At 39.5% G+C, this 16,085-nt stretch overlaps 1 protein-coding gene across 1 annotated transcript in view; it reads right to left on the reverse strand.

Annotated features, from left to right (window-relative positions):
* Positions 1 to 362: 362 nt before the first annotated feature.
* The window catches only part of DROSHA (drosha ribonuclease III), a 1,047,543-nt gene continuing 1,031,820 nt past the window's right edge, over positions 363 to 16,085 (reverse strand). The window contains exon 33 of the mRNA XM_049823745.1: positions 363 to 373. Within this exon, the coding sequence (XP_049679702.1) occupies positions 370 to 373 (4 nt within the window). The 3' untranslated portion in view covers positions 363 to 369. The remainder of the gene's footprint in view (positions 374 to 16,085) is intronic.

Consider the following 16,085-nt stretch of genomic DNA (forward strand, 5'->3'; position numbering starts at 1 on the left):
CCAACTTATCCCTTATCAAAGCTTTAGTAGAGATTTTTGAGATATGTGACTAAATGACGTAGCCAAAATTACAGACAAATACACTTGGAAAACACAGTTACACCTATCAAGGCTATGTTTGAATGTTGATGATGTTTCTTAATAGGTTTGTCCGGAGTTATTTCAAAGATTCTTATTTTCTGCTCACCCACCCTCCGCTGCCCTTTAACCCTTGAGTATTTGAACCCAAGTGGTCCCACAGGCTACCTGCAACAAAATACAAGAACAGCGAGAGACATGCAGATGCACAGGCAACTTCATATAATGCTAAAGGCAGGGGTGGGGGGGAGTGATTTGGTGTCTACTTTCCTTTCGGTTCTGCCCCTCCTTTTATCTATAAACCTGACCCCGTTTAATGAGCAGGTTTACAGCAAGTCAGTTAAAATGGCAAAGCATGAAGCAGTCCAACACAGAGGAAAAGGAGCTGTATAACAGTCTTTTCCTGTCATACACCTAGCTCCGCTTCCCAAACGGTGTACATACCATGCAGAATTGGTGACTTGAATGATAAAAAAGTGGGCTGCTTCTGATGAGTCAAGTTACAGCTTTTCCAGCCTGTACATTTACCTGAGAAAATGATATAAATTACGTATGGCTTTATATCCAGGAAGTCAGTGTTCTTGCTGTTGGAAGAGTAGCTTTCTTCCTCGAAAGCAGGAGGATTAACTCACAGTGTCAATATAGAAAGATTAGAGGCATCTGGTAAACATCTCGAGACATCAGACTACATATCATTATTTTCATGTGACTAGATTTATAATATTCCACATCTGGCTATTAATTGATCTTTCTTTCATACTGGCTGCAATCTGAGTGTGTATTTTGTCATTCTTATTCCATGAAGCACCTGAGGCAAATTCACAATTGTTTGGCTTTTTCCTCATTAAGAAGTCAAAAAAACCCACTCCATCTACCTTTTGGGGGGATTTGGGTGCAGAACTGTTGGAAAGGCCTAAGCCTCCCAACTAAGTGTTGTGCACCAGATAAGCAGAGTTTCTGGAAGCTGGGGGAAATACCGTATTCCTCTCTTGCCAGGAACAGATGTATGTGGCTGTGTATCCTCAGCCACTCTCAACCTAAACTTCATTTCTACGTTTCATTTTTTTTATTTCCAAATGCAACTTTTAGGCCAGAACTAGCAGAAGGAGACCTTACAGTCTGGGCATGTATGTCTGTCAGAACAAGATAGGACAGTGTAACTAACATAAGAGGCTTGTGTTTATCTATCTTTCCGGGTGGGAGAACATGAGCTGTGTGTGAAAGCATTCAGACACAGTGGAAAAAGAGAACGGAGGTGGTTTGGTTTTGTTCAGTAAAAGAGATGGAAGAACAGCAGTGGTGAAAGCATCTGGGATCCTACCACTAGGATTTTATTATGCAGCGCCGTTGTACTGACCACCTAAAAATGATAGTTCTGCAGTGGATGTCTACACGGGGTTCTCTTACGTTTTCACTAGGAGTGAATGATTTGGCTCCATGAGGAGCAAAAATGTGGTAGCAAAGGCTTGTCCTCAGCTGCAGGTGACATTGTGAATGTTACATGACTTAAAATGCTGTGGGTCTCATTTCCTCATCTAACAAAGGGATAATGTTCATCTTCCTAACAACAGTGTTGATGTTTACTTTGTTGATTGCCTAAAGCTTTTACATATTCTCTAACAGAAGCTGCTCCTGAAATGAGTACAGCTAGAGTTACAGATGCAGGGGAAGCATAGAGGTTTGGGAACTCAAATTATTTCTGGGCAGTACTGGACCTTAGTTTTGGTATGGCTCAAATTTTCTGTGTTGTTCTACCTGTACTTCAGCCAAGGCTCAGATAAATTTCCTGATCTTCGGTGTAATCGAGGCCATTCACTGCTGAACTGTGTAAACATCAACATGTCTCATTCTCTGGAGCTTGAGCCACATCAAAAGATTTAAAAAGGCACCTTTCTTTTTCAGGTTCTTTGCAAAATTAAATCCATGGAGTGTTAGAGTGTTTGGCGAGGAGGTTACAGTGCCAGTTTACATTTTTGTTTTATCTTGTAAGATACTAGAATTTACCAAAGTTTTCCCACTATCTGAACAGACAGGTTCACCCCATCTGCAAATAATCAAAGAGCAGGTGTTGCATTTTCCGCAGTCCACTTACTTAAGAGCATAAAACAGTTGTACTGCAGCAAAGGTGTTAATCTTCTACCATGTATCGAACAAATTAAGGTTTTTAAACCTAAAGCACTTTGTTGCTTATCCCAAATAGAATTCCCTTCTCCTCACAGACCTTAGTAAGAATCTTATAGTATTGTTTTTAATTGAATAAATCCATAAGGGTTCTAGTAGATATCTCATCATCTGCCAGATACCTCACTTTTTCAGCCAGGGAATTCATGGGGATTCTGTATTTTATATATTATTACACCTGGGGCTGGGAAGGCTGTTGGGAATGTGATAAGGCTCGGTTAATGAAAATGCATGCCAACCTTATGGATAGTGTTTGTTAGGCTGAGGTTCATCAAGATCTCCACAGTACAAGGGTTCAGTACTCTACAAGCAACAGATGGATTTGAATCAGAAAGAGAAATGCTAAATACTCATACTTCTCCAGGGTGGCAACTGTCGTTGAAAATGCCTGGTTTCCTCCAAAGGTTAGGCTGAAATCAGCTAGCTTAAGTTCTTATCCAGGACATGATTAATCAAAATTGAATTACTGCTGGCTGCAGAAACGTTCTGCAACATATTGGCAATGCAGTCCTATTTATTAAAAAGAGAATTGTGCCCCTAGGTTTTTACGTTTCCATTTCATACAGTTAATGCACTTCCTTAAGAAACATTTTATTGTGATGACAAACTGAAAATAACTGAAAGGAAAACTTGAAAAATATAATGAAAATTATCCTGACTCGGAGGAAATCTAAAATACATGTACTGTATAATCTCATTGTATTTGTTGTTTCAAATTATGTAAATACTGTATTGTCTAACTTCAGATATATTTACGTGCTTAAATTACTCATTTTTCGCTGTTCACCTTAGGGGAATGAGAAGTTGCAATTGAGGAATTACCCCCCCCCCCCCCCCCCCCCCCCCCCAAAATAAAAAAAAAAAGAACAAAAAAAAAGAAAGAGAACCCAAGCAACCAAAAAAAAAACCAAACCGCCCAAACCCAAGCTCAAATCTAAAGTAAAGGCTCTGGAAGTATAAGCATCTCAGGCATATAATTTACTCCATCTGGAGCTGATTATTTTTGTAGTAGTTCTTCAAAAAGTGTACTGTTTAACAACATAAACCTGTTCTTTAATAATAATTGTTATCAGTCTATTTGGTGTTTAGCAGTGAAACTAATTTGAGCTTGCTTGTGAAATGCTCTGGAACAAGATAAAAATTAATTTATTTCATAATGTTGTTATTAAAAAATCATATTTTAATGCCAACGATGTTATACACCAAGATAAAATAATTTGTGTATTGAAGGAAGAAATAGGGTTTTTACTACACACCTAAGTATGTACATTTACCAAAAAATGAAATGAAATAAAACCACAACCACCTCAAATATGTGTTAATAAAATACTAAAGTTAAGAACTATAATCGGAATCCAAGAAAATATTCATTAACCTTAAATACTAGAACCTGTACTTCATGGTTGGGGAACCATCATGATGTGCTCATATGCTTTCAGACAGCAGAGAACCTTCTTCTGGAATTCATAACATAAAACTTATCAATGAATGGTAATTCCTTGATTAAGGGTGTGAACAGTGGGGCATTTCCAGCCCCTGACAGAGTTTAGTTGCTAAAAGGATTAAGTATGTACTTCACAGCAAAGCTGATCAATTATTGCAAACCAAATTCATCTTCTCTTTAAGGCAGTACCCATAAGTTGCCCAAAAGCATAATCAGAAATGTTTGTGTCATTCTTTTTGTGTGTCAGATTGAGGTGGTGCAAGTAGCTGAAGTAAGGAGTGGAGAAAAGGCATCAGTAGTTTCTTGACAGGATCTCTTAAAAGGTGGGAGCGAGCTCCTGGCACACGAGGCAAGTTTAAGCTGAACTGCATAGTGCTGTTTCCAGCAAAGAACTGATAGGAAAAATCTTCTTGAGTATGGTACCTTAATTTACCATGGATGTATTTCTAGTACTCCAGTATTAATTTTACCTTTTTTTGAGAGAGAGAGAATTATACCAACAGCTTCAGTGTTCTACATCTGTATTTTTCAAGCGTCAGAACATGCTGAACTGAAAATGTTGTGGTTTTTTTTTTTCTGTTCTTTTCTTTTTAAAGCAAATGAACTTAAAAAGACCAAAACATTCAAGTGTTAGAAGTGGAGTAGAAAGCACTATTAGAAATAAAGTTAACATTTGAAATGCTCTGTAGAAAAGAGTCGGAATAGCATCTGATTTTGCAAATTTGAAGCCACTGTTTACCACTAGCAACTGGAGTATCTGACTATGGATGAAAGTACATAATGGGGTTTGCCTCTGATAGCAGAGGGCTCAACTTGATGTGGGAAATCTCATGCTTCCTAGCTGGAAGATGTAGCTTTTCCTTCATGATGTTACTAAGATTGCTTTCTGTGGAGGGCCTGAAAATAGAGAAAACGGAAGGGGCAGAAAATAAAGAGAAATACGTATGAATGAGTGAACACGATGGGTATGTGAAAAGTAGTGTATATTCTAATGAAAACAAACCTTGAAATTATTTATTTTCAATATCCATCTATGTTATCTAGAAAACTTCATTAAAAATGGCATTTTTTTGCAAAGATGATGCATGGAAAGAACTGTCCTTAGTGAGCTGCCTTGTAGTTCAAAATTTTTTTTAAGAGATTTATTAAAACTCGACTACATAAGAAAGCACATCTCAGGGAAGCCGAGTTGCTTAATTCAAGAAACTCTTCCACAGTGCCCACATTAAGATATGTAACAAAATAATTTGAGTAACTTCATCCTCTGCCATGTAGTGTAATGGTAATAAAATAAACAAGTTCTTTGCGGACGGCATAAATTTTCTCTGTGACAAAATGTAAAAATTGAAAACTACTGCTTCACTGTAGGAACTGTGTTCTTCCCCAGTGCAGCAAACACAATAAAGATAATAGTTTAAAATCAGGTGTAGTGATGATAACTATATCAACAGAATGGTTTTCTAGAAGTACTGCTGTTCTTCTTGTTCCTTTTGTGTTATGTTAATCACAAAAATATAGAATTTTATTTCCCTAGTAATTTGTTCACTAACTATCTAGTCAGATACAAGTACATAAATATTTATATTTATTTATAAGCCTATCTTTCACATCTAGCTATTAATATTTTATTCATGTGCCATTTGCCTTTATTACTTTATTAAAAATTAGGCAACTTCAATGCACTGTTTGTGCAGAAGGATTCCAGTCCTTCATGGAACAATGAAGCAGAACTTCAGAGGGGGTTTTTGCTTGTGATTTTCTTAGGTCAGAATGTAATTTTACATGTATTTTCTGTATGGGATTTACAAAAGCGCACTGCGTTCCCTTAAAGGTGTTTAAGAACATAATACAGTTTTGCTAACGTTTTGATATGTTCCATATGCTTGGGAAGGATAAAACAGGCTTTGCATTATTCAAAGCATATGGAATTATTTCTAATGTGCTTTCATGTCATGGGGAAGGAGACAAAAATTAGAGCATGGAGGGAAATTAGGTGATTCTTAGGGAAATGTGTTGGTGCAGGATTTCATTCTGCTGAATCCACATAATTTTACTTGCAAAGTGGTAGAGTCAGTAGTCTGTACATGTAGATTCTTGCCTAAACCAGTGATGTTATCCTGATAAAACAGAAACTGCTTGAAAACAAATCAAGCAGAATTTTTCACTGATATTTTATGCAAAGTACATTATGATAAAATACATGTTACTTGAGAAGAAAACAGGTTTAGTGCAAGGAGAAATGATTGTTAAAATGGAAAAGGATAAACCTAAGTTCCACTCAAACTCTACTTGGAAGCAAAATGGTTGGAGCCTGCGTTTATAGGACATTCCAGCATAGCTTCCCTGAGCAAATCTTTTCAGAAGTACATCTATGAGATGCCATTTGTGGCGCACTGCTTTGAAATCTATCTTGCAATACACAGTTGGATTTGACATAGAAACTTAATGTTCAGCAGCTTTTCAATAATGCTGGTAGTGAGGGTACTTACCAGGTGACTAGCAAAGCTCTGGAAGCTCCAACGGACAGGTGTCTATGCAAGCCTTAGCATGGTGAGGCCAGTTGTCTTTTTTTTTTGGTTTAGAAAATATGTAGCGTTACTTGTCTCAGTCTCACGTGAAGGAGGGAATGCAGCAGTGGAGGCGTGCAGTGTTCAGTATAAGGCTTTGGCAGTATTTGGGGGTGCAAAGCAACTCTTTCCTGTGCACGTCTACAGTACTGTGTAAGTTTTGCATAGCTTTGAAGTAATGCCTCAGGCAGACCTAGAAATCAAATTTAAAAAAAAGGCAGGATTTCAGCATCGGCTTTTTACATCTGAAAGTTTAAACTAGTGCCAAAATATCCAAGTTTTCTGCCATCTGGTAGAATTTACCTTGTTCACATATATACTAAACTGGCTTCTTAATTAAGCCCTTGCTTAATACCACAGGCTACTTCCAGAGGTAATAGGTACAGTTTGATGATACACTCTTACAGAAAGCTGTTTAATGTTAGTCTGGCCTCCAATGAACCTAAATTTTTTAGCTTGCAGTGTGCATTCTTGGAGTGTATTTCCTATTAATATTTATCCCTGGACACAAGGTGATAAAGAGGAAATGGGAAGAGGGAATTTTAGCAACATTAAAATTAGTGCCACTTCCACTGACTCATCATATTTGACAGTAATGGGTATTCCTATATAAGTGTACACTCCAATTCATGCCACTAGATGTTATCTCAAACTATTTTGGTGGTGTCTCAAAGGCTTCCTCTGCAGATTTCTGATGAGAATTTTATTTTATTTAAGAGGACAAAGTAGAGGAGGAGTTCTCATACATAGGTGCAGAGAACCTATGGACCATATTAACAAGCAAACTCAAACAGAACTCTAATGTACAAACCCCAGAGGTCATCTGCATTCAAGGATGTTACAGGGAAGCTTCTGCAGAGATTTGAGATGGGTCATGTGCACCTAATTTATTGCTGGATTTTCAGCCATAGAGCACAAAGCTTTTACAGGCTAAAAAAGATTTTATATTTCCACTTCCCAGTGAAAAAGTGTCATATCAGACATGTCAAAATCAGAGTAAGTGACAGTCATGGAGATTTATAAGATTTGCAGTTAGTTAATGTAATTGCCACTTTCTAGTAATTCCCCAGTTGTTAACCAGGACACATGAATAAATTCCTCCGTTTAGCATCCAAATAATATTCAGAAAAGAAGAAAAGAGAGTCCTGAATAATTAATTATGCATGCAAAGTTAGTTTCAGCAAAAGTAGCTTGTCAGGTAGTGCTAATGCAAGTGATGCTTGACCTAGAGATGTTCTAATCTATTTCAGTAAAACTGAAACCAATTTTCATGCATTTTTTTCCTTTACCTTTCTTTTTCAACTCATCAGAGCTTCCTTTGAAACAATTGGGGGAAAAAAACCCGCCAAACATAATTTTGTACATGAAATGGAACCGTGGACTGTATTTTCAGTCTTACCATTCAGCAAGCCAGAGAGGTTAGTTTTTCAGCCAGCTGAAACATTGATTTTCATTTAATTCTTAATCTCGGCAGTGTTTTGCTATGTCATTGGCATTTGTGTTCTACATCAGGGGATTAATGGCCACAGAATAAAAAAGGGAGTTGAGATATATTTTGTGTCAGAAAATGTTAAATAATGCAAAGCCCCAGATTAGAATACAGTTATTTTTGATAATTGATATATTGCCCTCACCATCTTGCTAAGTGATAATTCTTTTGATGAAGTATTCATCAGCATGCAGAACTGTAGTCTACACACAGTACTGACTTCTCTTACTAGTTAAATATAATGAATTGTGCCTAGCCGCTTATCCCTGCTATTTAAATGTTCTGGATAAGAAAGGAAAGGTATTCTTTTTAGCTTTAATTTCATGAAAAGAAAAGCAAGAGGAAGTTTTACTGTATCTGCATAGTTAAACTTTTTGTGAGTTTGGGGAGACAGAATTATTCAAATATTTTTTTCAACTACTGTATGGGAAGCAATTCATGGTAATGGGTACTGTTTTACTGAATACTATCAAGAGTCTGATTTGAATGTGTTTCCTGTATAACTGACATTAAAATGTCTTCCTTTCTAAAGGAACTATTTAGGGTGAGGTGGACTAAAGGAATCTAGAAAAGTGAAGAATTAAAGTGTAAGTGAGGCAAAAAGACAGCATACTTTAAAAAAAAAAAAAAAAGTTTCCCAGACAACAGCAACCAGAGGGACACAGAGCATTTGCATTGCTCATTTTTTGTACAAAGTTTACTTTGTATGGCATAGCATGTAGCTGTGAATGTCATTAATTGAACTTAAGGAGTTCTTGTGCATAGTCTTAAGGCAACAAAAGCATCCATTGATTTTTCCCAAGAGTAATATCTTACTGGTTGAGACCATCTCATGTATGGGCTGGACAATGTGCTTTTAAAATCTGTTGACAAACAAAGAAATTTCTTTAGATTGATGCATGGTGAGGATATGCTTTTCTAGCTGGGTTCATGCCTAGCTAGCAAGTGTAGAAGTGTAGCCTTTATGAAAAATTTACTGTATGTAGAAGTCCAAATGGTAAACCAGATGAAATACATACTTTAAGGGTAGTGAGTTACTTTTTCTGTCCTTCTCCATACAGTAATTTCTTCAAAATGTATACAGCCTTTTCAGTTCTACCTTTGTACCCTTTCTCTTACAAGTCAATACAAGAATATACAACACATACAATTGTCTTGTATAAATACAGCTAATCTCTACTTGAATAGATTTACTCCTCCATAGAAATTTACTCATTTTATTGTAGTTCCATGAAGATAGTTACAGAATCTGCCAGAATATGTAGTAAAGATTTCTAAAGAAATAATACTAAGATACAGAAAAAAGAACACCACGACCACCCTGACCCCCACCCCTCCAAAAAAACCACCCCAAACCAAAACTATTCAAAACAATGTACTGAGAAAATTGATTAAATAAAATACTAAGAAGATGGACATACGTAATTTGGTGATGTGTGAAATTACATTGGACCACTGGTTTATATAAAGACTATGTATCTATTTAATAGTATTAAAAATAAGTAGGATGTTGAATGGGAAAGTTTGTAATACACGCTAACATTTTTAGCATATTGAAATAGATAATTCTATATGAAATTAAGTGTTAGAATAGCACTTTAATTTTTTTGAGTGGATTTTTTCAGCGTTTAGAGGACAAAGGTAGGTTTCCACAAACTATAATACAAGCTGCAAACTCCTGATGGTAGTAATAAAAAGAAACTTGACCACATGGAGAGAATTCTCTTTGTGTGTTGCCTGGGAGTTAATTTCAGGTCACATTTAGAGTTTTTGGCATTTATATGTTCATGATGTTACTCTCTATGCTCATAGATACAGTTCTGTATGACTGTGTCTGAAGCATCACTATAGGTATCTGCAAGGGTTCATAACAGTTGGATAAGGTGTAAAAATTTGGTAGAGAATAAAAGCCTCATTTTCAGAAATAGATCTATGTGCAGCATATTTCTCTGCTCTGGCTGAACATATGGGAACTTATGAGTGGGATTTTTATCCACTTGCTATTAAAAGAACAAACAAACAAACCAGACTGTAAAAGATAATAGCCTGTGCCCTGTAGCTGCTGTATCTCTTTTGATCAATGTACTTAAAGCAAGCTTCCCTTTTCCAACTTCTGCCACTTCCATAGTTGCCTGCTTTTTTACTGTCTTAGTCTAAGAAGTCTCAAGTTATCTTTTGCCTTGGCTAACTTGGGATGAAATGTTTTTTTTTAAAGATTGTTTTTATCTCTTCCCAGCAAAGCCAGTGAAAGAATTGTGGTGGTTACAAAACTGAAAACTGTTGGCAATGCAGTGCACCACAAAGAGCGAGGAAATAACTGGAACAAGAGTCATAATTTCATTCTTTCACTTCTACTGCTGTTATTGGGGTTTTGTTTTGCTTTGTTTTAATTAAAAATTTCTTCCTGTGATAAGAAAGAACGGTGAAACCCTTCTTGTGGAATCTGGAAGCAAGGCAAGGTCATAAATTCAATTCATCTCTTCAAACATAGCTACTCTTCCATGATTCATAGGTTACTGATACAGAAAATTGGTCACTTATTTCTCCTGCACCTTTTTTTAGACTTGAGCCACTGTCCACCTGTGTTTTATTCTTTTCTCAGAGTTTTCAAACTTTGTGGCCTTGATCTTTTCCATCTTTATTAAGACTTCAAATCTAGTGGGTATTTGGTTTAATTAAACCATTGTAGCAGAGCTGTGTGGTGAAATTATAGTTACTATGAGTTGAAGACTAATTACTTTAACTTAATACCTAAAGATCTAATGATGTGATATTGTTTTCATTTACATTCCTTTTGATAATCTTTATTGCTTGGGATTGTTATGTCCCCAAATTCACTACAGAGTTTAAAAGGGTAACAGCCAATTTCACTTCTCCATTTAAGTTAAACCAAGAAACCCCCACTTACATCAGCAGGGCTTAATACTGAGACTGTTTGGTTCTAACCCTTCTCATTGTTTTATTGAGCTGTTGACACTGTGGAAGAAAAACAAAACGAAACAATAGGAGACAGATCCTCAGCTGACAATAAGCTCTTCAAACTACCAATTGAAAGTCTGTTAGAAAGGTTATAAAAATTATCAGGTTGGTAAATTGGTATTTCCAGATGTTTGGTGCTTAGTACTTTCACTAAGGTAAATTTTACTAAAAATAGTCACTTCTAATTATGTTCAGTCTCAAGCAGGAAAAAGGAATTTTATGAGATGTGTTTATTGAATATCTAATTGGAAAGGGAGTACAGTCAGATGTCTGGAAGGGGAGGAGAAATGCTCATTTCTCTTAGTTACAATATGCCAGCTACCAAGCAGTTTAGGACTAGTAATATGTTACACACCAAAAAAGTATTAAGATTATTTGTTTCAAAGAAAAAAGAAACAGGTCACTATGCATTTGTCCCGATCCAATGTCGGGGAAGGTTTCGATATCCCAGTAGCGACATTAAGACACAAATGAGGTCAAATCCTGTATACCCGAAAGAGCTTTTGTTATCAACAGTAGAAAATAGTAGCGATAAGATAGAATGGAAGAAAAGGCAGAAATCAAGCAAGCAGTTGGGATAGAGTTGCAAGAATAGTCACCACCAGAGGCGTCCCATTGGTCCTCAATCTTCAATTCTTCGGTGATGGGTGCGCACCACAGCTTGTCTCCACGTTTTTTTATAGGGCATAGTCCAATGATGCATGCACATACGTACTGTTCATACATTATTCATGCGTTGCGGGTTTTGTCTATCACAGGACCTTTGTGTGATCAACACCAGAAACCAGTACCTTATCTCAAAGACTACAGTTTCCATGACAGTGTTAATCTCCACATTGCTGCGTGCTTCTCCAGCTCCAGCCTGTCTCCTCCCGTGGATGCCTCAGTGGCATGGTAATGGTTCTTATGGACAGAGGAGTGCTCTGCTTAAACAAGCCATCTCTGGGATAAGTCACAGCAAACAATCCTTGAGATGAATGGCTTGAGATGACAGTCCAGTCTCTCACAACAAACAACCTTTGAGACAAATAGCTTGAGATAACAATTCAGTCTCTCCCAGCATTTCTGCAGAGGTTTAGGGATTACGTCTAGGAGTGTTTACACAGGGTGGAATGATAACGTGTGATGGTTGACATCCAGCTGATTTCATTCACCTTTTGCAGCCTAAGTAGGTGTAACAGGCCAAAGAGGCGTGACATACCAGTGCTTGGCACTGTGATAGTGGTTATTACATGTTTGCATTGCAAAGTTGTCTAGTTTTTCTAGCCTAGAGATTACAGTCCCACTGTGCTAAACAGTGTACAAACTGTCTCAAAGATCAGCCTTGCCAAGAGAACCTGTGGCCTTTGAAAGTCAGACACAGGCAAACACAAGGAAATAGAAAAAGTATTTGTCCGTATGATCATCTGGAGCCATATCTACCAGCTGTTTAGCCATTGCTAAGGTTTTTATAAGCTTTACATCAAGAAAAGTTTCCACTGAGAAGTGGTTTTATGGAAAGTTCTTTCAAGGATGAGAGCACAGGTAAAGGTAGAAAAAACAGAGTAAAAAATGTAATGAATGGATAATGAGGGCTGAAATCATTGGCTGATTAGAAATGGAAATCACCACTATGAGGCAATATCTAAGCACTTAGTTCTCGGAGGGACCAGCATTTTCTAGTACAATGCTGTTATTCATCTGTCCTATACTTTCACAGCCATCATCAACCTCTGGGAATAAGATGGGGTGTTAGATTATTCCTTCTCCCTCTCTTTCTATTTGACACTTATTACTTCTTTCCCATTCTCTCTTTTGATAATCTGTCACTAAAGCTTCTTGGGCAATATTCCTTTGGGACCCCGAAGAGGATTAATCTCTGATATGAATAACATCTTCAATATTTCATATATTGTGGGGTGATGGCTGGTACCTGTCTATTTGTTCTCAGTTAGAGAACTGATTTTCCTTTAAAAAAGGAGTGTCTGGGTCAGGTGAAACCCTGGTGGGAGGGAGAGACTGCTCAATCCTTTGGGAGCAGCTGAGCCTCTCTGGACAGAGACTAGGTTTCAGCCTCAGGGGGTGCTGGTAAGAAGTGGGAAGAGTCACAGTGGTGAACTCTAATCCTGCAACTTGATTAAAATCATGGAATCGTAGACTGGTTTGGGTTGGAAGGCACCTTTAAAGGTCATCTAGTCCAACCCCCCTGCAATGAGCAGGGATATCTTCAAGTAGATCGGGTTGCTCAGAGCCCCGTCCAACCTGACCTTGAAAGTTTCCAGGGATGGAGCATCTACAACCTCGCTGGGCAACCTGTTCCAGTGTTTCACCACCCTCATTGTAAAAAATTTCTTCCTTGTATCTCATCTGAATCTGCCCTCTTTTAGTTTAAAACCATTACCCCTTATCTTCTCACTACAGGCCCTACTGAAAAGTCTGTCCCCATCTTTCTCATAAGCCTCCTTTAAGTACTGACAGGCTGCAATAAAGTCTCTCTGGAGCCTTCTCTTCTCCAGGCTGAACAGCCCCAACTCTCTCAGCCTTTCCTCATAGGAGAGGTGTTCATCCCTCTGATCATTTTTGTGGCCCTCCTCTGGACCCACTCCATCAGGTCCATGTTTTTCCTGTACTGAGAACTCGAGAGCTGAATGCAGCACTCCAGGTGGGGTCTTAGCAGAGCAGAGGGGCAGAATCCCCTCCCTCGACCTGCTGGCCACGCTGCTTGGATGCAGCCCAGGATACGGCTGGCTTTCTGGGCTACGAGCACATACTGCCAGCTCATGTCCAGCTTTCCATCCACTAGCACCCTGAAGTCCTTCTCCTCAGGGCTGCTCTCAATCCCTTCATCCCCCAGCCTGTATTAATACTGGGGGTTTCCCTGACCCAGGTGCAGGACCTTGCACTTGGCCTTGTTGAGCCTCATGAGGTTCACATGGGCCCACTTCTCCAGCTTGTCCAGGTCCCTCTGAATCGCATCCCATCCCTCGGGTATGTCAATCACACCACTCAGTTTGGTGTCATCTGCAAACTTGCTGAGGGTGCACTCAGTCCCACTGTCTGTGTCACTGATGAAGATATTAAGCAGTACTGGTCGCAGTACAGAACCCTGAGGGACACCACTTGTCAGTGATCTCCAGCTGGACATTGAGCTGTTGACCACTGCTCTCTGGATGTGACCATCCAACCAATTCCTCATCCACCAAACAGTCCACCCATCAAATCCATATCTCTCCAATTTAGAGGGAAGGATGTTATGGGGGACTGTGTCAAAGGCCTTACAGAAGCCCAGGTAGATGACATCAGTAGTTCTTTTGGACTTGATGATCTTAAAGGTCTTTTCCAACCTAAATGATTCTATGACTCCATTGTCAGTTGATGCAGTCACTCCATTGTAGGAGGCCACTAGGTTGGTCAGGTAAAATTTGCCTTGGTGAAGGCATGCTGGCTGTCTTGAATCACCTCCCTGTCCTCCACGTGCCTTAGCATAGCTTCTCGGAGGATCTGTTCCATGATCTTCCCAGGCACAGAGGTGAGGTTGACAGGTCAGTAGTTCCCAGGGTCCTCCTTTCTACCCTTATTAAAAATGGGTGCAATGTTTCCCTTTTTCCAGTCACCATGGACTTTACCTGAGTGCCATGACTTTCAAGTATCATGGAGAGCAGTTTGGCAACTACATCAGCCAATTCCCTGAGGACTCTGGGATGCATCTCATCAGGTCCCATAGACTTCTGTATGTTCATGTGCCTCAGGTGGTCACGAACCTGATCTTCTCTTACAGAGGGGGAGGGACTTTGCTTCCCCAGTCCTTGTTTTGTGGTCCATCCACTTGAGAGGTGTGGGAAGAGAGGTTGCCAGAGAAGACTGAGGCAGGAAAGTTGTTGAGTACCTCAGCCTTCTCATTCATTGTTACCAGTTTGTCAGTCAGCTCCAGCTGCTCTTTGGCTCTCCTGACCCCCTCCCTACACAACTGGGCAGCATCTGTATACTCTTTCTTCCCAGGATATCTGTCTGTGCTGGTTTTGGCTGAGATAGAGTTAATTTTCTTCATAGTAGCTAGTATGGGGCTGTGTTTTGGATTTGTGCTGGAAGCAGTGTTGATAACACAGGGATGTTTTGGTTATTGCTGAGCAATGTTTACGTAGTGTCAGTGCCTCTTCTGCTTTTTACAGCACCCCACTAGCGAGGCGGCTTTAGGGGGGCACAAGAAGTTGGGAGGGGACACAGCCGGGACAGCTGACCCCAGCTGACCAAAGGGATATGATGTCATGCTCAGCAATAAAAACTGGTGGAGGAATGGGGGAGATGTTCAGAGTTAGGGCATTTGTCTTCCCAAGTAACTCTTATGCCTGATGGAGCCGTGCTTTCCTGGAGATGGCTGAACATCTGCCGGCCAATGGGAAGCGATGAATTAATTCCTTCTTTTGTTTTGCTTGGACTTTTCTTGCCCTTTAGTTTGACCAGCAGGCCTTGACTCATCCATGACAGTGTCTTGCCTTCCTTTCCTGATGCTTACACATGGGAATTGAGAGCTCTTGTGCTCTATAGAAAGCATCCTTAAAGATCTGCCAGCTCTGTTCTGCTCCCTTGTTCCTGAGGGCAGTTTCCCAGGGGGTCCTATTGACTAACTCCTTGGACAGCTGGAAGTTTGCTTTCCTAAAATTCAAGGTCCTGACTTTACTCTTCACCTGCCCCATATCCCTCAGGACTGCGAACTCCACTAGTGCATCATCACTGTAGCCCAGGCTGCCTCCAGTCTTGATGTCACTGATTAGCTCACTTACATTGGTGACAAACATGTCCAGCAACACATTGCCTCTGGTAGGGCTGTCTGTTACGTGGCCTAAGAAGTTATCCTTCATGCAGTCCAGGAGTCTCCTGGATTGCTTAGAGAGTCTGAAAGATAGTAGAGAGGAACAGAGTTCCAGAGGATGCAGAGAGAAGGTTACAAGAAAGCAGCAGGAACTGGGCAGAGTTTGCCGAAAGCAAATGCACTTTGTTCTGCTGCAATGTCTTGAATCCTTTTGTTACTGTGCATTTCAGTGACTTGTCCAAGGTAGCACATGAATGTTTATAACAAGGTTGGAAGCTAGACCGATGAACGTTTATATTATGTAGTGGAAGATGGGTAGAAATCTTCAAGGCAGCAGAGATCAGAGGCAGCACGTCCACATGGTGCAGTAGACTTAGTAGTTGCAATATTAATGTGAGCACAGTGCCGTGCATTGCAGCTAGGCTGGGTAGGCTTTAGCTGGCTGGCTGGTAAGCAGCTAGCTCTGGTGTCTCTGCATGTATTCTTCACTGTTTCTTCTTCAGCACATGGGTGGATGCAAGTAAGCCAAGCTTCTTTACATGTTTGCCTTTCTGGTCC

Source organism: Accipiter gentilis, chromosome 20 (assembly GCF_929443795.1).
Source record: "Accipiter gentilis chromosome 20, bAccGen1.1, whole genome shotgun sequence".
NCBI lineage: Eukaryota > Metazoa > Chordata > Aves > Accipitriformes > Accipitridae > Astur > Astur gentilis.